The 22,842-nt window shown below is 48.1% G+C and overlaps 1 protein-coding gene across 2 annotated transcripts in view; it reads left to right on the top strand.

Moving 5' to 3' along the window:
* LOC147894282 (C2 and GRAM domain-containing protein At1g03370-like) overlaps positions 1 to 22,842 on the top strand; it is a 57,264-nt gene that overhangs the window by 15,864 nt on the left and 18,558 nt on the right. For both annotated transcript variants that reach the window (XR_015542105.1, XM_087384787.1), the window contains exon 6: positions 10,799 to 11,067. Coding sequence is in view for 1 of the 2 variants with exons in the window: in XM_087384787.1 (XP_087240913.1) it covers positions 10,799 to 11,067 (269 nt within the window). In the remaining variant the exon portion in view is untranslated. The remainder of the gene's footprint in view (positions 1 to 10,798; positions 11,068 to 22,842) is intronic.

Raw genomic sequence — 22,842 nt, 5'->3', positions numbered from 1 at the left:
GCTCCTCGGCCTCGACAGGGGGGTGGTACAAGTCCTTCACCTGCTCCTCGATCCCCACCTACCTCAGGTACACGCGACGCTCTACAGTGGGTTCCGGTACGTGTGCAGATCCCTCCTTCAGTTCACGAGGGTACCTTAGTGGACTCTGCTTCACCTCGAGCTATCCCTCCAATCTCACCATGCACAGTCCGAGACGCTGAAGCTTCGACCTCCTCCTCGGTTGCAGCTTCTTCCTAAGATCCAGCGGTGCCAGATGCTCTTCTTGAGGCAAGAGAGGTCTCTGCGGCTGGGCAGACACAGGATAGAGGGCATTCCTCACTTCCTCCCTTGGATAGGGGGAAGGGGATAGCTTACACTATTGATCCTCTTCCCTCACAAGGGATCCTTCGCACTCCGGTGTCTGGCTTGCTCCACAGGAACTCGTTTTCAGCCTTGGCAGAGGGTTCAGATTTTCCAGAGGAGGAGTTTGTGCCCGCTACTTTTGGGGAGCCAGTGATTGGGTTTCCTGTTGACAGGGCTTCTTCTTCAGGTGCCAGGATTCTTTCCCCTGTTGATTTTCCACCACTTGGTTCCATCCCTCCCCCCTCGAGCAGGAGGTCTTCCCCTGTTGAGGGGTTTGTTTCCGCCACTAGGTCGGGTAAGGTATACCACTCTACATCCTCCCGTCGATGAGGATTATTAGTTGGAACATACAGGGCCTAGGTGGCGTCCCACATCGCCACCGTAGACAGTTGGTCCGGGATCAGCTTCATCCAGGTGTTACTGGGGGTTCCATTGATATATTATTTATTCAAGAGCACAAGCTAGATTCTAGAGATTGTGCCAAGTCAGTCCAGATGCCTTTTACACAGAGGAGGACCTTACAGAGGCAGCCTTGCAGATATGGTTTGCTCATGTCCAGGGTGGGCAGCCATATCCATCACATGTAGTCGCTGCCCTTTCTGGTATTAGCGACTTCTACCACTCAGTTGCTTGTACCAGGAGACGAGATATTCTCAGACGTGAGATTGGTGTTCGCCAGCAGTTGGCAGCTTTGCAGAGGGAAGAGGAGAAACGGCCTTCAGATGCTTGGATACAGGAGCGCCTTGCTGCAGCAAGGGCTCATCTGCAGTTATTGCTTGATCAGAGAGCAGAGTATGCCTTTCATGCACGGGAGTCCTTCTGGATTCAGATGGGTGGTAGAGTCAATAAACACTTTTTCTCTACTCTTGGCCCTAGACATAGTAGAGAGAGTGTATCCCAGCTTATTGACTCACATGGGGTTTTACAGACAGAGCCTGATGATGTCTTACGCATAGCTTCAGATTTCTATGCCACCCTTCTTACTGCTGATCCTGAGACACACGATAGAGAGGATGCTAGACAGGCTATTTGGCATGGTATCCCTGTGTTGGTGAATCCAAGTATGCATGTTCTACTCGACGCACCTTTCACCAACACAGAGTTCAGGACTGCACTTTCAGCCCTTCACAAGGGCAAGTGCCCAGGTTCAGATGGCCTCACCCCGTCTTTTTTCATTGCATTTTGGGATATGATTGGAGACTATTACTTCAGCCCTGCAGGCCATTTGGGACTCTGGCGAGATGCCTGGGTCGCTTACAGAGGGTCTCATCCACCTTATCCCAAAAGGAGGTAGCAGAAATTTAGTGTCCCAGTGGAGGCCTATCACACTTCTAGGGACTTGTTACAAGATTCTGGCCAAGGCTATCAGCCTCCGATTGCAGCCACTTCTCCCTGATCTCATTCATGACACTCAGACGGGATTTGTGCATGGCAGAAGCATTTTTTATAACATTTTTTCTTTCTGGGAAGCTTCAGAGTGGGCCATGCAGAGTGGCCAGAATCTTGCCATTCTACTTTTGGATTTTGAAAAAGCTTATGACATAGTAGATTGGGGTTTTTTGGAGGGCACCCTTCTACGCTTTGGCTTTACTGATGCTTGGATCAGAGGTGTTTCCTCTTTGTACAGATCAGCCCACAGCCAGGTACTTATTGGTGGGGTAAGGGGTGAGAGATTTCAGATTTCGAGATCAGTCCGTCAGGGATGCCCCCTTGCTCCTTTTCTTTTTTTGTTCGTGGCCAAAGCTATGAGTATCTATGATAGATCTCAAGCTGACATCTTTGGGCTGAGACTTCCCATCAGAAGGGAAGAGGAGCTACTTGACAGTGAGTTGGCTGATGACACAGCAATTTACTTGGATGCCACTCCACAGACGCTCACTTCTTTCAGGACAGCATTGGATTTATTTTGCTTGGCGGCAGGGGCGTAGATAAATTGGCATAAATCCAATGGCTTTTGGATCAGTGATGAGGACACTCCAGTTTGGGGGCTTGACATAGGATTCACTTGGGTCCAGAGGGGTGTGCCTATCAGGTATTTGGGCTGCCAGGTCAGCTTGGATATTTCTACCACGCAGCAGTTTGCTCCCGTTTTGGAGAGCATCAGAAGGAAGCTTCTTTTTTGGAGCTCAGCCAAGCTGGATCTTGCCTCTAGAGTTGTGGTGGTCAACCAGGTCCTCTTGGCCACAGCCTGTTTTGTTTGTTCATGTTGGTGCCGTTCTAGGGACTGCATCATTCAGCTCAGAAGACCGATCAGGAACTTTCTCTGGAGTGGGCTTGATGGCACAGCAGATGCCTTAGCCAGGGTGGCTTGGGAGACCCTCATCCTCCCTACACAGGATGGGGGTCTCAATATTATTGATCCAGATTTACAGTGCAGAGCTTTACTTTGCAAGATGGTGGTGCGAGGACTTATGCCAGGGCAGGAACCGTGGAAGGACTTTCTTATCAGCAGCATACAGAGGTGCACACCTTCTTCAGGAGGAGATTGGATGAGCAGTGTTAGATGGATCTTCACCACAGCACACCTCAGGTCACCTTCGTCCCCTCTCATGGTTGCCATTCTGAAAGCTTGGGCCAGTTTCAAAAGCACTCTTCGGAGGATTCCTCCTTCCTCTCGGGAAGAAATTGATAGGCAACCCATCATGTGGAATGACAGTATTTTAGATGATCTTGGCAGGCCACTGGGTGCCTCACTCTACATGCAGTGGTCCAGGTGGGAGAGGGGACCTGCTTCTTCTATGGGGTCTTGGAAAGCTTTCCGCAGGCTTCCAGAGGAAACCAAATCAAGGTTGACAGGACATCTCAGAGGGAGTGCAGGGAGGATCTTGCAGATTGAGGCAGCCCTTCCAGAGGTTTGGGTAGACACAGATGATATGCCACTCACTTCCTCCACTTGGGCAGGTACTTTTTCGAGAGGCGGGGTTCTGCTTCAGGTTTTGGCCTTCCGAGATGCACAGGAGGATGCTTTGGTTTTTAGTGTCCAGGATGGTGGCATATTGCTCAGGTCCACAGAGGACATCTTGCTTGAGTCTGCTTTTCAGCCTATCAGGGTTGTAGGTCTTTTGATGCAGGGATCAGATTCAGAGTGGTTCCTAGACCCAGACCCCCGGCTACTCTCCACCAGGTCTTGGAGGCTCTGGCTGTATGGGGGAGTTCCCATCAGGTATTTACAGTGGGACCCCGGAGAGTGGGAGTGGATTGACGCAGGGCATCGAGAGAAGAGCATCCCCTTCTTTCGTTACACGGTCAGTAATGCCAGGAGATTTCAGCTCAGTAGCAGAGGTTGGAGACCCTCCAGAGTTCCTCATTGGGAGACTTTTGGTATTACTGCGGATCAGCAGAGGTGCTTCTGGAGGAGGCTCTGGAAATCCCACAGCAATAGAAAGATCACTATCTTCTTTTGGCTTTCTATCCATGGAGGGATTGCAGTGAACCTTTGGAGATCCAGGTTCGGAGTCGACCCTACATGCCCTCGATGCCTTTCTGCTTCGGAGTCTATTCAGCATTGCTTATGGGATTGCAGACAGGCGAGGTTGATTTGGATGGGGGTAGCCAGGATTTTCAGTCACTTTGCCCATTTCCCATTTTTTATGACATGGGGCTCGGTGGCTTGGCTTTCTCTTACAGGACCTCAGGTTTTCTATGAGGGAGTTGACTCCTCTCGGGCCATTTCGGTTCGACGTCATCGGATTGAGTCCTGTTCGTTGGATGTGGTACCACACCTTCCTTTTACAGCTGTACATGCCTTTGTGGATACTTCTTGGGAGATTCTAGCGAGCATAACAGCCTGGCATATCTGGAGAGCCAGATGCACAGAGGCTATGGAGGGTACTCAGGTTCATCCCTCGCACACATTGGCTAGTATCTGGACAGACATCGTACATACTTTGATGGCCGTATGGACGGGTATGCAGGGGGACTCCCGTGCAGCCTCAGCTAGGAGGGCTTCTTTCTTCAAGGAATGGAAGGATTCTCCTTTCTTCTCTGAAACTACTACAGGGTTGAGATGGCACTTTCAGCCTCAGCCTTGGTTGTTTTCCACCTCACTCTGAGGGGTTTTTTATTTATCCTCATGATTTCATGATGTATTCCGCTTTGAGCTTGCTCTCGCGGGTTTTTTTCTTACTTGATAGAAGTCTTTTTCTTGGGAAAAAAATATATATATATCCTTTAGCTCCTTTTCTATTTTTGTTTATGTCTCAAGCTATGAGTATCTACAATAGATCTTAAGGTGATATTTTTGGGCTGAGACTTCCCCTCAGAGGGGAAGAAGAGCTTCTAAACACTGAGCTGGCAGATGGTACTACTGGTTTTTTGAATGCCACACCATAGACACTCACTTCTTTCAAGACAGCCTTAGATTTATTTTGTACCGCTGCGTGGGCAAACCTCAATTGGCATAAATCCAATGGTTTTTGGATCAGTGAGTCACGAGGACAACCCGGATTGGGGGGCACACATCAATTGGCATAAATCCAATGGTTTTTGGACCAATGACAATGACACTCTGGATTAGGGGAATGATATTGTCTTCACTTGGATTCAAAGAGGTGTTCTCGTCAGGTATTTGGGATGCCAGGTCGGTATGGGTATCTCTCCATCTCAATAGTTTTCTCCTGTGTTGGAGAGTATAAGGAGAAAGTTTCTTTTTTGGAGTTCAGCCATGCTTGACCTTGCCTCTAGAATAGTGGTGGTTAACCACGTTTTGCTGGCCATGGCTTGGTTTGTATGCTTTTGTTGGGTGCCATTCTAGGGATTATATCACTGAGCTCAAGAGACCTATAAGGAATTTTTTATGGAGTGGACTTGATGGCACAACATATGTTATAGCCAAGGTGGCTTGGAAGTTGAGACCACCATCTTAATGGAAGTCCTTTTTTTGAAAAAAAGAAAGAGTTCTTTTGTTGAGGCTTACCTTTTATCTTTGACTGAGTATTCAATCTCTCCTCCCGGCAGCAATGCCTCAGCCCTGTGCTCACCGCTCACAACATAGAGACAATGTTGTGGAAATCAAGAGCATCCAAATTCACCCTCAAAATAGTTGCTAACTCTGCATACTGAGATGGAAGACTAGACAAAAGTATCGCTTGTACCGTCATCATCCACTCAAGCTCCCAATGATTGTAATTGTTTCATTAAAGATTGCATATGATTCAAGTGTGTTCCTAGAGACTTGCTATTACCTATGTGCAAAGCAAACAACTCTTATTTCAGCACAAGCTTATAATTTTTTTATGGCGTCCTGAATAGAGTTTCCAGCATACTCCAATTCTAAACTACAGTCTTTGAGCCAGGCCTGTATTTTCTAAATTCCTTGGTTATTTGGTGGCTTCTTCTTTGAACCACTAAGGACCCCACAGAGGGAGTTCTCCATTAGAAACAACGGAGTTGCCATGATGAGAAATGCCATCCGTAAGACTTGGACAGACGAAATCTTGCTCAAACTTTTCAAAATTCCTCATGTCAACTCTTCGAACCAAAAAGTCCTCCAAGCTCTCGACTCATAAGAAACTACAACCAGCCTTTCATGGAGTGCTCATTGACCCTTAGAGAAAGTGGCTCTGATACCTGCTAGAATTTGTTAGAAACATGGTGAAGGGAGAGAGAGAAAGAGAGTTAGGGTGTGAGGAAATAATGCTCAAATGAAGACATGAATAATGCTTTCATTCATATATCAAGTGTGACAAGACAAGTGAGGTACAAGCCTTATATAGGCTACTCACTCAAACACTAGCACCAAGTGCATATGGGATAAGTCCCGCCATGACACGTGGCACTCACACACATAGACTAGTACTAGATCACCTGTACTTCACACCAACACACTCTTTGACTATGACATCTCCAACACCCCCCTTCAGAGCAAAGAGTGTGAGACCCAACATGCAAGAGTAGACTCATCCCCCCTCCACCGCAATACTGCAAAGAGCAAGTCCAATGATCCAACACCTCCCGTGTGATAGTGACTTCTCAGTCAGCTTGCGACCGGCAAGGGCAAACCATCACTCGTCATACCCCCTTACTCTGAACTAGGTGGTCAATACCATCAACCAAAGTAAAAGACAATACAATCATTTTTGGGGGACAACCCAAGGTAGAGTACCTCTTATTGACTCCAAATACATTAAATTTAGAGGCAACTCAAGGCTGAGAACCTTTATTTGACTCAACACAAACACACATAGCATAGGGGCCTCAAAAGCCCAACCCTGGTTAAATGGATCCTCGTCGTCAAGAGAGAGGCCATGAACCTCTACTGTAGCTGCATGTATCTCTTCCGGGGGCTCTTCAGGTTCAGCTTCGTCTTCAGCCAAAAGATTGGCATGATGCTTCTCTTGTTCCTGTGCTTTCTTCGTGAAGCAATGGGCTTCAATGTGTCCTTTCCTCTTGCAAAACCTGCAAATAATGTTCTTGTTGGTCTTCTATTTTCTTGTGGAAGCAAATGCATGATCAATAGGAGAGGCAAGAGCGACTTCCTTATTGTGACGATCCTTCTCAATGAGAGAGCCACCATATTATAAGACAAAGGATCTCAAGAGTGTGCTCAAAGTGAGAAATGCCATGCATATTCTTCATAAGGATGGCCATCTTATCTTCATCATCAAGGACACTCTTCAAACTTGAGAGTTGTTGAACAAGAGATTGAACCTGGGCTAGATGATCACTTAACTCATCATTGTTTTCCATTTGAGCTTCAAAAAGACTTAAGAGCATGATCAATAGGAGAGGCAAGAGCGACTTCCTTATTGTGACGATCCTTCTCAATGAGGAGAGCCACCATATCATAAGACAAAGGATCTCAAGAGTGTGCTCAAAGTGAGAAATGCCATGCATACTCTTCATAAGGACGGCCATCTTATCTTCATCATCAAGGACAGTCTTCAAACTTGAGAGTTGTTGAACAAGAGATTGAACCTGGGCTAGATGATCACTTAACTCATCACTGTCTTCCATTTGAGCTTCAAAAAGACTTAAGAGTTGGTGATTTTATTACCAAAGAAGGTCTCGAGGCAACTCCAAATCTGCTTAGCTGTTGACTTGAAATCCACATGATGGATGAGAGAGTCAACTAAGCAAAGACCAATGAGGGCAATGGCCTTAGCATTCTGCTGCTTCCAAATCTTTTGGTGTTGTTGATCAAGTAACTCAACCTGGTCATCCTCAACAACATCCCAAACTCCTTCACTCATAAGCAACAATTGCATCGTGGTTTGCCACATGGGAAAACCTTCCCCCTAAAACTTCTCCATGAGGATAAAACTCCTGAGATATCTCCGTTGAAGGCGGCTATGCAGGAGTAGCTTAGAAATTCTTGAAATCCCCTCAAAGCCTCGAATAGGTGGTCGGCTATGACTCAAAAGACTCCTTTGTATTATCATGGACTGTGAATATTGATTTTGTTGCCGCATAAGAAGCATAAGAAGAGGACGCGATTTCAACTAAGGACCCTAAAGACTAGCAAGCACAAAGCTTGCACCACAACTAGTAAAGCACCCGAAAATCGACTTTTTTCAGGACTGATCTAACAACACAAAGGCGAAGTCTGCGGCAAACAGACTTTCACAATTGCCTTCCCTTTATATAAGTAGAATCCTTTGCAAACTGGTTTGTCAGTCATGCTTGAGTCTCTTTCCGTGTACTCACCATGCATCAAAACGTGTCTTTCCATGTAGATGTGTACACACCATGTAGAATCCAATCACCACTCCACGCCTTAGGTAAGACCAGCCAACTACAACCCCCCATGAAGGTTTAGCTAGCAGTCCACTTGGGTTTCTCTTGGATATTTAAGAAGACTAGTAATCCAGGCTTGTGCTTTCGAAAACGTTCGATTGAAATTTCTTCCTATGTGAAGTCATAGGAATGGAGGAAATCTGAAAGAGTAAACTGTAAAACTAGTGATCTAGAGGACTTAGTTTGTTGGTGATTCTAATGGAAATGGAACTAGGGAAAGGAGAGAGAAACTTGGAGTAGGTAGGCCCTCGAGTTTGGGTAGATGAAGCCAAGAAGAGGATGAAGGGTAGTAGGATTGAAGGACGAGTGTAAGAGAGAAGGGAATGAATGTTGATCCGTGATTGAGCAATCACACAAATATATCTAAAGAGCTTTTGACTATTGTGAAGGTATCTTTGCTGGGTGGCCCTAGGCCTCTTGTGCAAGAAGATTGCATGGGGTGCCTAGTGAAGCCTAACCCTCTACTCTTTCACAATTATATATCCTTTCGCAATGTCTCCCTCCTCCTCTCTCTATTTGCCACCCTTTAGTCCTCACTTTGTCTCCTTTTTGTGGCAGAACAACCATTCCTCATTGGCAAAAGGGTTTGGATTTCTCCCTCCATCATGAGGCAACTTCTCTTTTTCTCTCAGGGACAGTTGATCGATTGATAGATGACAAAGGGATTCTCCTTGGTATTTGCTTGCCGTTTGTGGGTTTTCCTTGTAGGGAGGATTACCAGAATTCGAGCGACTGTGTTCGAGCGAGGTGACAGTTCGAGCGAGGACTTTCATAAAATTGACATTCTAATGTGATGATTTATGTTCAAAAAGTAGCATGCATTGCTTACTTTTACAGTTGTTGTACTACCCATGATATTATGAGGAATCAATTGCCTTACATACAAACAACAATTATTGAAAAATGTTTTGCAATGTTTTTGCAAGGGTCAAGGAAGAAGGAGGGGTCGAAGAAAGGGGTTAGAGTATGTGTTTTTCTTGTGAAATTTCCATTTTCAAGGCAAAAGACAATGGGAGGAGGAGCCTTCCAAGAGGCCGCGATATCGCGGCCTCTTGGGAGGCTCCTTCTACCAATTTTATTTGGGCCATAACTTGTTCAATCAAACTCCAAATATGGTCATGTTTGTAGTCAAAACGATCGAAATGATATGAATGAATCCATTTATCATGTTAGAATGTCTGAATTCTACAACTTTAAAAAGTTTGTACTTATCTTTGCTTCATCAGAGCTAAACCTTATCAAACTCTTATATTTTCTTAAATTTTTCTCATATAGAGTTCGGGTCCTTGGTTCTCTCCCTCCCTCCCACAGGTATATACATGATCATGGACATATGAAGGTGATCCATATTTTGTTAGCATCATGGTCATAAGGTGATCAATAATTTATTAGCTCCATAGTTTAAACATTTTATTCATGTTATCATTTTGTGTACAAAATGGATCATATCATATGGGTAGCATAAAAATCGATGAGCTACATAGTACAAATATTTTTTTGTGAAGGATTTTTATAGGAGGAGCTTCTATATCATGGATGGGACTATTTTTGTTTGTATGTAAGTCCACAAAATAAAGAAACCCGTTCAACTCACGTGCTACCTTACATAATTTTGAGTGACTACCTCAAGGTGTAGACATTGCAACATTTCCCCTTTTGTATGTATTGAATGATTTCTAACTTGCATGGATTTATTATTTATCAAATAATAGGTTTTCTCTTTGTATGTTGCCAATAAGTTTTCATTTGGTATTCATTGAATCATTGCTAACTTGTATGGACTTATCAGTTATCCCCAATAGTCGGTTTTATCTTTGTATGTTGCCAAGAATCATACGAAAAATAAGTAAGAACAATCTCTAATATGGTCATGTAGATTCAACCATTTCTAGTAAAAAACTATTGCTACTATAGGTTCAGAAAAAGTTCATCACAAGCATCGCTTGAACTCTGGGCTCGCTCGAACGCAGTTGCTCGATGTTTTGACTTACTCCCTTGTAGGGATAGCGCGATGTTCTACTTTTTTTCTCGTCACAGACATCAGCTTGGGTAGGGGTGCCCATTCTAGTTGGGCGTGGCCCTACCCTTAGGTTTCATTGTATCTAGTGTCGTTTCAGTCTCATAGAGCCTTTGGCCTTTCGTAGACATTAATAAACTTTCTTTCTTTCTTTCTTTCTTTCCCCTACCCACATGGCACAAGACTCGTCCTCTCAAGTCTAGCCATTGGCGATGGGCTTAAGAGCCCACATCATTGCTTTGTCCGGTTGACTCCTCATGGAAGTACATAGAGAGTGTGGCATCTTTGTGGACGCCATTCGAGTTGGAAGCTGCCCAAATCTTTATGTATTAGCAGTCTCCATGTCTACTTCTTCACTTAGTCCTCCTTTAGTTTGCCACTACCATGTTTTTTGTCAATCAGCGGCTGCATGGTTGGTTGGTCCACTGCTTCCATGGGGGGTTCATTGGCTAGCTACTCAGTTTGCTACATCCATGGTTGGTCCACAAAAGCCTTCACCTATTCTCCTTGATCTATTCTTGCTTGGTGTTAATTCTAAAAATATTTGTATTAGGGTGTAAGTTTTTCCTCATTGGTATTGTTAAGATCACATTTATGAATGCGCTTTTGCTTTGAGTAATGGTCTAAGACATTATAATGTGCCGACTTAAAGTTTATAATTTTTAAAAGATGTTTAAATTTTTAGTTGTTTATTGACTATGGCAGGGAAGGTTATTTTTGTCGCCACGCATGTTGGGATTCAATGCTAATTACTTTGGTCGAAAAACAATGTTTTCATTAATTTGGGAGGATATTGAAGAAATCAAACAAGAGTCTTTAGTGCAGTTCGCAGGGAATTCATTCAGTCTATCTTTATTGTTATGCACAAAGAAGGGACGGGCTAATATTGCTAGCCAGTATGCAAAGAAAATGGATTCTCAGGGCCGGTTACACTTTCAATTTCAAACCTTTGCAAAGTTTGGACCTACATATAGGTCTCTCTCTCTCTCTCTCTCTCTCTCTCTCCCCCCCCCTTCCGCCCCCTCCTCTCACACTCCGAGACTTAACCCTTCATGTATTGAAGGTAAGCTTTTTTCCAAAGGTGCAACCGATATATGTACTTAAATTTTTTATCAAGTCCTCCAATCACTACATTGTCATTGTCATTTGAGATTAGTTGTGATAGAGAATGCTCTGCTTGGATCACATGCCATTCTGAAGGCTTTGTTGATCAATTCCATACCTCCCTGTGTGAAGGCTCCAGTCCTGGGGGAGATGGAATTGGCTCATTTTAGGAGCTTAGCACCTTCGTATCTTCAAATCCTCAATTCAGCATTGGAGGAAGTTAGGAAAGGCCAAGTTCAAATGGCTCCTAACTATATCGAATTTGCTAGTAGAACTAGGGTTGTATGATAGTCAGGGGTCCTCTTGGGCTTTCACGGTTTGGCACCATTGTGTACAGTTTTGTCAAACTACAACTTGCATATGCATCAGCGAGCACTTGCTGAGAGATTGTATCGAGCATCACTACTTGGCACATATAGAGATCTAGATACAGAGAGGCTATTAATGGCATCTAGGTCCACCTAGCTCATACCATGGCCAATATATCTGGATAGATGTTGTACACACCTTGATGGCTATTTGATCAAGGATGCATGGATCTTATAGGTTTGCTTCATCTAAGAGGAAGAACTTTCTCAAAGAGCGGAGGGGCTGTCCTTTCGTTTCTGAGACACCACTTGCATGATGTGGGGTCTTTCATTTGCTCAAACTTTTTGAGTGATAATATACCACCGGTTTTTGATGCTCCAGATATGCCTTGAGTTTCTTCTCTTGGCTGTTTCTTTCGTACTTCATAGAAGTCTATTTCAAGAAGAAAAAAAGAGCGAGGGAGCTCATTGGGATTGCATGGAGAAACCTATGTATATGGTTATCTTATCTTATATAAGGCTACTTGGAACTTGGGGGCGTGCATGTTACCCTAGCAAAGAAGTTGTGCCAAAGTTCCTACTAGAGCTGTCAAGTGAAGACGAAAGCTTGTGCTGCGGTAGGTCATGAGGGGGATCAAAGCGAAAGAAGGGGATGGGAGAGGGAGTGTAGTGGCAACAAAGAGAAGGGGACAAAGAGATGTATTGGTGGAATATTCTTTGGGAGACTTTGACAGTCCTAGCTACAATTTACCGCTCTTTGATGCACTCCCTATGGTTTTCCTATTTTGGGAATTTTTCTACACACGTTATCTCATTCTCGTGATTGACCCTTGTTGGGTGCCAATTTTATTAGTGAACTATGTTCACTTTTCCGAAGCTAATGCAATGTTCGTGCACACGCTTTCTAGAGAAAGCCATGGAAGTGATAGTGCAACGATGCTATTGTTAGAAACATGGTGAACGGAGAGAGAGAGAGAGAGAGAGAGAGAGAGAGAGAGAGAGAGAGAGAGTTGGGGTGTGAAAAAATAGTGCTCAAATGAAGACATGAAGAAGGCTTTCATTCATTCATCAAGTGTGTCAAGACAAGTGAAGTACAAGCCTTATATAGGCTACTCACTCACACACTACCACCTAGTGCATATGGGATAAGTCCCATGATGACACGTGGCACTCACACATGACTCACACATAGACTAGTACTAGATCACCTAGTACTACACACCAACACTTCACTAACACACTCTTTGGCTATGATATCTCCAACACCCCCTTCAGAGCAAAGAGTGTGAGACCCAACACGCAAAGAGTAGACCAATCCCCCCTCCACCGCAATATTGCAAAGAGCAAGTCCAACTATCCAACACCTCCCGTGTGATAGTGACTTCTCAGTCACCTTGCGACCGGCAAGGGCAAACCATCACTCGTCATCCCCCTTACTCTGAACTGGGTGGTCAATACCATCAACCAAAGTAAAAGACAATACATTCATTTTTGGGGGACAACCCAAGGCAGAGTACCTCTTATTGACTCCAAATACATTCAATTTAGAGGGACAACTCAAGGCTGAGAACCTTTATGTGACTCAACACAAACACACATAGCATAGGGGCCTAGAAAACCCAGCCCTGGTCAAATGGATCCTCGTCGTCAAGAGAGAGGCCGTGAACCTCTACTGTAGCTGCATGTATCTCCTCCGGGGGCTCTTCAGGTTCAGCTTCGTCTTCAGCTAGAATATTGGCATGATGATTCTCTTGTTCCTGTGCTTGCTTCTTGAAGCAATGGGCTTCAATGTGTCCTTTCCTCTTGCAAAGCCTGCAAATAATGTTCTTGTTGGTCTTTCGAGGAGGGCCACCATATCATAAACGTGTTAGTGGCAAGACGAAGGATCTCAAGAGTGGAAAGGAGGCTCCCTAGCTACCCCGCTACCCTGCTGCTCCACTATCCCGCCCCCTCTGCCCTTCCGTAGCCCCTTTCGCCTCCCCCCCACATTCCGCTCATCTGCCTCCCCCTCCCTCAACTGCACCCCCCGCCATCTCGCCTCCCCCCGTCATCTCCCCCCTCCGCCTCCCCGGCCTCGTCCGCCCTTTCCTCCGCTCCCTCCTCCTTCCCTCGCCGGCTCTCTTCCCCCGCCTCCTCTCCCTCCTTCGCTATCTCCTCCACTCCCTCCTTCTCTCCTTCTCTTCTCCCTCCTTCTCTCCTTCCCTTTCTCTCCTTCGCCTTCTCCTCCGCTCCCTCCTTCTCTTCTGCCGCCCTACCACTTCCTCCACCTTCTCATCCCTTCTCTTCTTCAGCCCTTCGTTGTCCCCCCCCCGCCTTCCTTGCCCTCGCTTCTGCCCTCTCCACCTCTCTCCTCCGCCTCTTCGCCTCGCCCCGCCTGGTCTCCGCCTCCCCCTCTGACGTCCTTCCTCCTCACCCCCCCCCCCGTTTTTTCTCCTCTTCCTCCTTGCTGCGGGAGCATTTGTGCTTGTTAAGGCGAAATAAAATCTTGGTGGTGACCCTTGGTGTGGCCAAAGGGGCTCTATGGCAGCACCCTCAAATCCCACATCTGTTAAGGTTCTTCTTTCCCCAGCTGACAAGAAACAAGTACAGCAGGCAGTTCAGTCCTTCCAAGACAAGGCGATCATGGGAAGAATTGTGGGCCTCACGCCTACAAGGAGACGGGTGCGAGAGTGGATCTAGGTGAGCTTGGCATTAGAGGGTGACCACATCCAGGAGGTCACCATCTATGGAAGAGGCGTATTCCTCATCCAATTGAGCTCCCCCGACACTGCCTCGACACTCATGGAGCAGAGCCGCATCCTACTTGGCCCGCATCTAGTGTACCTCTCTTTCCTTGGTACCATGGCTTTACAGTGGAGGACATGGACACGCCACACCATGGTCCCCGTTTTTATTATATGATCCGCTTCCTAGGGCTCCCAAAGGAGTATCGAGCCATCCTCCCCTCCATTGGTCGGGCATTTGGCACCATGCTCGAGTCTCCACCAGAGTCGGCCGCCTCAGTTGTAGCAGATGACGGGGTTCCCAAGATCAGACTGGTGGTTGAGAGCCCAGAGTCCCTCCTAGAGACCCTCGAAGGGGGCACACTTCACTAGCGAGTGGAGATTTCTGGGTTACCAGGCTGGTGTCTTCGGTGCAGATAGATGTCTCACCTAGCCAAAGATTGCCCTCGTGGCCATGGCCGAGCGCCTCCCCCCCACCCGCGCAGAGTAGGCAAAGTCAGCAGACCAGGGTCCAGCACCCCCTCAGACAGGAGCAACGGGAGTCTCAGACTCCCTAGGTGACCCCCTCAGAAGGGGACTGGACCCAGGTTTTAAAAAAAAGAAACCAAGCAAACAGGCTCACAAGTGCTGCAGGTAGAGGGCCAGACGTAGAGAGAGAGATAGGGTTGTCCACGAGGCACCTGAGGAGCAGCAACAGCAGCAGGAGCCCTTATGTGGAGATCCACCTCCCCTAGTGGAAGGGACCACAGATGATCCTCCCGTGATGGAGGTTTAGCGTCTGCATCCACCCGTGCATCAACAGCGAGCCCCAGAAGTTCTTGATTAGGCGATGGCAGACGTTAGCCAGGCAACGGTTGAGGAGGAGCGGATCCAGAGCCTCAGTGAGCCTAAGCAACATGGGGGCATGTGGTCGCCCCTATCTGCCCCCCTCCCCCTCCAGATCCCTCTCCCTCTTCCCCTCCACTCTCCTTCCCCCTGGGTTCCCCCCGCCCCCTCACCCCTTTTGCTATGATTACTCTCACCACCCACCCCCTTCCCTCCGCCCCCCAACCTCCTCCCTCCCCCGCCGCCCCCCTCTCCACCTCCGTAGCAGGTTCCTCAGCCTCCCTCCCCTCCCCTGCTTCGACATCCTTGCTAGCAGGCAAGGGTAAGATGACGTCCGCTTCTGCTCCCTCATCGCAGCATCAGGTCCACTCGGGGAGGGAGCCAAAGGGACGGGGATCATCCTCCCGGTCAGCAACTCCCAACCTCCAGCGTGGGCGTCCCTTACCGCGAGACTTCTGGAGGTTGGGACCTTGGAATTATCTGGAGATCCCGGACTCTCATCCTTTACTGCTGGAGGTAACGCTTATGGTCCTGCAGCCATGGAAGGGGAGTTTGATCAACGCTGTGAGCTCTCATACACACCCCGTTTAGAGTTTCGAGTTTGCCTCCACAAGGTTGGAGAAGTGGACCCCAGAGGTATTTGATGCTATTATGGGAGATCAGATTTCACGCACGATGGACGAGTCGATGGGAGCACGGGGACTAGACCTTTGGCACGCCCATGGTGCGGAGGTGAATTTTCATCTGAGCTTCACGCGAGAGGAGTTGACGTGTGGTTTGGTGGTAGGAGTTATCAGATTGCCGCTTGAGGCAAAGGTGGATCAGGCATACTACTGGCCCCTCCAGAAGTGTACGGAGCTGTTCGGGGTGGAAGTCTTCTTCATGATGAAGTGGGCATGGAAGATTGGCATTGGGCCAGTATCCACCCTAGTACATCGTCGCACAGACACGGACTATTCCCCTTCCAAAGTCCCAGCAAAGTCACATAAGGAAGTCTTTCTGGAACAGGCACCCACTGACAGGAGAGCCTTGTTCCTTGCACCCCCGTCCTCGTGAGTTGGACCATAGTGAGTTGGAATGTGCACGGGCTCCACGACCGTGCTCGTAGTCAACCGTAGTACTTGATACTCCGGTAGGAGTTGCAGAGGGCAGTGGTAGGAGGGTGGACAATGGACATCCTTTTGATTCATGAGCATATGTTCTCAGCAACAGACATCAGACGGCGACACCTTCTTCTCCCAGGGAGAGGTCCGGAGGAGTGGTCCCCTACAGTAGGATGGAGCGGAGGGGTCTACATCTCGGTCTCACAGACTTTGACTCCAGAGGTCTACGATCAGGGTGAGCTTATCCTAGGACGGGCAGTTTGGATGGGAGTTAGGACAGGAGAGTCCAGGATTGGGATCCTGAACGTGTACGCCCCAGCGTGCAAACAGCACCGCCTGGCCTTTTGGAGGAGGCTGTCAGAGTGTCTTTCGGATGTAGACTCCTGGATTGTTGGAGGGTACTTCCACAACCTGGAGTTTGGGGAAGACAAGCAAGGCGCCGCCTCCTTCTCTAAGATGGCCAGCAGCAGAGCGACCTGGCAGCAGTTTATTTTCATGATCAGTGGCAAAGACCCGTGGCGAGGGCCAGATTTCAGCAGGATACCTGGCAGCCTCCTCTTCTCTTTCGGACAGAGGAGACATGATGGACTGCTTGAGAGACTAGACCGTTTCTACGTTGGGGACTGGGCACTGCACAGAGGTAGCTCTACCGAGATTCTACTAGGTACCACGATGTCAGACCACTGTCCAGTAGTACTTCACTTAGATCAGCCCCGCCGAGGTCTTCCCCAGAAGGGGGTCCACATTCCAGAGGACCTCCTGCAGGATGAGAAGATCCAGGAGGTCATGGCAGGGATTTGGGAGCAGTCAAAGATGACACCATGTGAGGGCTGGGCTTCATGGGTGGCTGATGCGATCCAAAGGAGCAATGAGGAGTTACAGGCTCACGCCCTTAAGCAGAGGACTCTTCAGGAGCGCGAGCGGGCTTTGAGGAGAGACCTCGCCTCCATAGAGCGGCTCAGGGAGCAGGACCCAGGTTCTCAAAGCCTTAGCGACAGGTTTGAGAGCGCTTGCCTTGAGCTTCAAGACTGAGATTCGACGGGCAGAGTTCTCCTATCACTCTTCCCGGGCCCGGTGGATACAGCAGGGGGATAGGATGACGAAGTAGTTTTTTCAGACCACTGGGCCCTGATCGGCAGGCACACAGCTGCAGCGTCTCCGAGATCCACAGGGCATCATCCACACTGACCCATAGGAGATATTAGACCTGACCACAGGTTTTTACAGCCAGATCTTTTAGATGGAGAGGATGACTCTAGCCGGTATTGTGGCCCGAGAGGTAGTTTGGAATCATGTTCCGATAGTAGTATCGCAGGATTTATGCAGTAGACTAGAGGATCCTTTCACGGATGAGGAGCTCTGGGAAGCCCTCAAGGCTCTCCCGACCTAGAAGTGTCCTGGCGAGGATGGCTTGACTCCGGCCTTCTTCTGGGAGATTACTCCACCCCTTTCCGACTAGCATGCCAGGGGATTTTGGACACGGGCTCCCTCCCTCAGTCCCCATGTAGGGGGTGGATTTCTTTGATCCCAAAAGGAGGAGATAGGTCAAACATCCGGAAGTGGAGACCGATCACTCTGCTTGATACTACCTACAAGATCCTCGCCAAGGTCTTGAGCTTGCGGTTACGGCCCCGTCTTACTAACATCATCCACGACACACAGACGGGGTTCGTCCAGGAGCGCAGCATCCTGGACAACATCTTCACGTTCTGGGAGGCAGTGGATTGGTCTAGGGAGGAGTCATAGCCGCTGGCCGTCCTTCTCTTGGATTTTGAGAAGGCCTACGACAGGGTGGAGTGGTCCTTCCTGGAGGGTATTGTGCGGAGATTGGGTTTCTCAGACAGATGGGTCAGAGGAGTTTCTGCGCTTTATGCGGGGAGCTCTAGCCAGATGCTTATCGGAGGACACACGGGCGAGGCCTTTCCTCTCTCTTGCTCGGTCCGCCGGGGCTTGCCCACTCACTCCCTTCCTCTTCTTGTTTGTGGCGGAGGCTTTGGGCTACTACTTGAGATCACAGGTGGCGGGCCTCACAGGATTGAGGCTCCCAATCAAATAGGAGGAGGAACTTCTTGACTCTGAGTTTGCAGATGACAGTGCCTTGTATGTTGAGGGCACCATAGTGAGTTTGGAGAGAGTCAAGGGAGCCCTGGCTATGTACTTCGAGGCCTCGGATGCGCAGATCAACTGAACAAAGTCCATAGGTTTCTTCATGGGCATGAGATTTGTGAGTGGGGGAGTGACTTTCGCTTCAGATGGATATCGCGGGGCCAGACAGCGAGATACCTCGGATGCCAATTTGGTATTGACATTACAGCAGAGCAGCAGATCGCCGCGGTCCTTGAGAGTGTTTGGCGCAAGCTTCTCTACTAGAGCTCGGCCAAGCTCTCCCTAGTAGGTCGTGCCTTAGTGGCAAACCAGGTCTTTCTTGCCACGGCCTAGTATATCGTCTCCTACTGGTGCTTTCACAGAGGATGCATTGGGTAGCTCCGACGGTTGGTTCGGAACTTCCTTTGGGCAGGTTTGGACGGCACACGGAATACTACAGCCCAAGTCACTTGGCAAACAACGATCATGCCGCAGGCACTGGGAGGCTTGGGTAGCATTGATCCGGAGATGTAGAGCAAAGTCCTCCTGGGCAAGTTGGTTGCTCACGGCCTCACCCCAGGTACAGAGACTTGGAAGCTCCTCTTATAGCGAGGGCTTCTCAAGAACACCCCACGCACCGAAGGACAGTGGCAGCTTTCACACAAATGGATCTTCTCAAAGGCCCCCCTTATAGGGAAGTGTTCCCACTTGATGAGGAGCCTTCACAGGGTTTGGCAGAGACTAGCACGAGGTCTCATTTGTGCTATGCCCAGATGCAGAGAGGAGTTTGAGCGTCAGCTCCTTATGTGGCACCCAGAGATCCAAGATCAGGCGGGGTGTATGCTCAGACAGCGGACTCACATTGGTTTGGCACAGTGGGACAGTGGTCCGGCCGGGTCTTTTGGCAGATGGAGCAGATTACCCATTGAGGCAAAGGTGAGGCTTGGTGCCAAAGCGCATCTGCGAGGGGCAGGGCAGCAGATGAGAGAGATTGACCTAGCCATCCCTGAGTCCTGGTGGGACTTTGCGTTTGGAGGGACAACATTTGGTTGGGCAGTTTTCTCAGACTGGTATCCCCTTGACGATGATGATGCAGCGAGCCAACACGCACCCGGGATTCTTCCGTGTAGGACTTGGAGGCCTACTTCATCCACTCACTGAGAGAGACCTTGAGGTGAATGGGAGTCTTGATGGGATTCACTGGCAGATGATCAAAGTGGTGGGACGTTTGGGGAAGGAGTGGCACGTTGACCCTTTCAATATCTTAGAGCAGGATGGTGCCTCTGGCTGTGGGAAGGTAGACCCTTGCGGGAGGTCCAGTGGGATCCGGGGGAGTGGTTATGGACCTCCAGGGGCGGTCTTGCCAAGCAGATGGATGAGGTGCCCTTCTTTTCCTACACCACATGGATTGGCAGGAGGCTTCAGATGGACTCTTCGAGGTGAACCCCCTCAACTAGTTGGCCGCCCACGGAGGCTTGCCCATCGGACTGTGGTTGGTGTAGATGCGAGTCGAGGGGTAGTGCCATTGTTGCTCTGCTGGTTTCCTGGAGACAATCCCGCACTGCCTTTGGAGCTGTCGTAGAGCAGCGAGGATGTGGATGGGAGCCCTCAAGATCATGACCCGTATGCAGAGTCTTCAAAGGGACTACACTTGGGGGATGGTGGTCTGGTTGACTAAGGGAGGACACACGTTCCAGATTGATGAGATCTCCCTAGCCTACCGGATACAGGGTCAGAGCATTCAGAGGATATCGCTCCATGAGGCAGTCCGACCTAATAGCCTAGCTCCCCTTCTCCTCTAGAGGACAGCATTCGGGAGGAGGTAGCCAATATCACTGCGTGGAACATTTGGGTGGCTCGCTGCAGTCTCGTGATGGGTGAGCATCCGGTTCCACCCTCGGCTACCTTGGTCGCCATCTGGCAAGATATCATTTACACTCTACACTCCACCTAGGACCGTGGAACTCCAGGCTCTAGAGCGACTATTGAGAGGCATGCTCGATCTGCAAGGCTTGGCCTGCAGGAGTTTTCTACATCTTCACTCCGCAAGGGATTTGCTGGTTGTATAGTCCCCCCACGTGGCTGTTAGCCCGAGTACCAGAGACCCTGGGCAGTGAGCTGGGTTTCTCTGGAACATGCCGGTTCTTTTCTTTCAGCCTTTTCCGGTTTTTTCCCATACTCAGCACCTTCAGGGCTGTTGTTTTTTATGAAGTCTTTCAAAGCATTAGTAGGAGGTTCCTTTTTTTGCAAAAGAAAAGAATCTCAAGAGTTTGCTCAAAGCAAGAAATTCCATGCATACTCTTCATAAGGATAGCCATCTTATCTTCATCATCAAGGACACTCTTCAAACTGGAGAGTTGGTGAACAAGAGATTGAAACCGGGCTAGATGATCACTCAACTCATCACTCTCTTCCATTTTCAGATCATAAAATTTGAGCTTCAAATAGACTTTAGAGTTGGTGATTTTATTACCAAAGAAGGTCTGGAGGCAACAACTCCAAATCTGCTTAGTTGTTGACTTGAAATCCACATGATGGATGAGAGAGTCAGCTAAGCAAAGACCAATGAGGGAAATCCCTTCCCCCTTAAACTTCTCCACGAGGACAAAACTTGAAGACAAGGAAGTCATGATTGAAGAGAATTTCGTAAAGGCGGCCAGCAAGCTAAGATGAAGGACCAACAATCTCCTTGTGTGCAAAAGAATATATATAAATGCCTAGAGATGGTCCAAGTATGAACTTGAATCTGAGAGCAGCAAAGATATGCCTTGAAATTTGTAAAGCAGCTCAACAAAATAGCTCCAAAGTACACCGAAGTGTTTCAGCAGATGTGTGGTTGTAACTTGTACCAAAACACAACAGTAGATCTCTGAAGTTGAAGTCGGCTCCCCAAAACAGCTCTGAATGTTGTAGCAGATCTCTGATGCAGAAAAGGGCTGATATAGATGTCCTAGAGGCCTCAAAATTGTTAGAAACATGGTGAAGAGAGAGAGAGAGAGAGAGAGAGAGAGAGTTAGGGTATGAGGAAATAATGCTCAAATGAAGACATGAAGAAGGCTTTCATTCATTCATCAAGTGGGACAAGACAAGTGAAGTACAAGCCTTATGTAGGCTACTAACTCACACACTAGCACCTAGTGCATATGGGATAAGTCCCATGATGACATATGGCACTCACACAAGACTCACACACTTAGACTAGTACTAGATCACCTCGTACTACACACCAACACTTCACACCGACACACTCTTTGACTATGATATCTCCAACACCTCCCTTTAGAGCAAAGAGTGTGAGACCCAACATACAAAGAGTAGACCGATCCCCCCTCCACCACAATACTGCAAAGAGCAAGTCCAACTATCCAACACTTCCCGTGTGATAGTGACTTCTCAGTCAGCTTGCGACTGGCAAGGGCAAACCATCACTTGTCATCCCCCCTTACTCTAAACTGGGTGGTCAATACCATCAACCAAAGTAAAACACAATACAATCATTTTTGGGATACAACCCAGGGCAGAGGACCTCTTATTTACTCTTCAAACATTTAAAGGGACTACTCAAGGTAGAGAACCTTTAACTCAAACATAGAAATATTTGCATTCATTTTATGCATAGCAAGGGCAGAGAACCCATGATCGCGAAGTAGCTACCGCACAAGAGTGTGCACATCCTGATGCAAAGAGGTATGTCGGTGAAGAACCAGGCTAGGAAGCCCTCGAACGATGTGTCGATGAAGTCCATAAGAGCAGCTACCAAGGGAGATCATGTCATGACTCTCAATGTGCTGATCGGAGAGTCACCGAATGCGAAGAAGATCTTCAAATTTGAGCACTTGTGCCCAAAGGAGGCAAAATGCCCAGCTGAATTTACAAGATAGTAATGAAATTACATGAATTTTGAGAAATCCCCAAATGTCTACATGCAGGAGACTTCAATACAGCTCAGGGGATGCATAAAACAGAAATGCCCTAACTTTTGAAAATTAGGGTCTAGCAGAAAATTAGGGTTTGGAACATTCTAGGGCTTTTAAAATTTTCTTGTAGGAGAGTGTTTTTGCAACACCTAGGAGCCCTTAAATCATAAAAGCCCTAAAAATTTTGGAAGATCTGAGCAGATCTTGCAAAAATTGACTTTTAGGGTTTTGTGGCAGTTAGAGATCCGAAATTTGCATGGAGCAAGTTGTGGGCTGGAGTAGAGGCAGAGTCGGCACCTCCAAAACATCGTGAGCAGGAGCGGCTCCAAAGCATGAACTGTATGGGCGAGTCATACAGCCTGTACGGCAGCTAGTAGGTCGTACGATTAGTCATATGGCAGCTACGCATGCAGATGCAGCAGACCGGGCAGTTGTACGAATGACTGGTATGGCAGCTTGAGTTCGGCGATGGAGAGCTCCACACGTGCACGCGGACCTGGAAGACTGTGCCGCTTACAGGCGCCAAAGTTGCCTAAACCTCTAGTAGGCGCAGCTTGTAGGAGTAGCCGACCAGCAAGGCTGTGGAGAGGTTAGACGGGCAGAAATGGACGCAAAAAGGGCTGCAAGAAGAGGCGGCTATGGAGGTTCTAGGTGGGCAAGTAGGAGTGCAAAGGGCTGCAAGAG

The sequence above is a fragment of the Dipteris shenzhenensis genome, chromosome 14 (genome assembly GCF_047967505.1).
Source record: "Dipteris shenzhenensis isolate YYH24624 ecotype China chromosome 14, Dip_SZ_1.0, whole genome shotgun sequence".
NCBI classification, from domain to species: domain Eukaryota; kingdom Viridiplantae; phylum Streptophyta; class Polypodiopsida; order Gleicheniales; family Dipteridaceae; genus Dipteris; species Dipteris shenzhenensis.
Note: the sequence above shows the minus strand (reverse complement) of the source record. Positions and strands in the feature narration are given on the sequence as shown.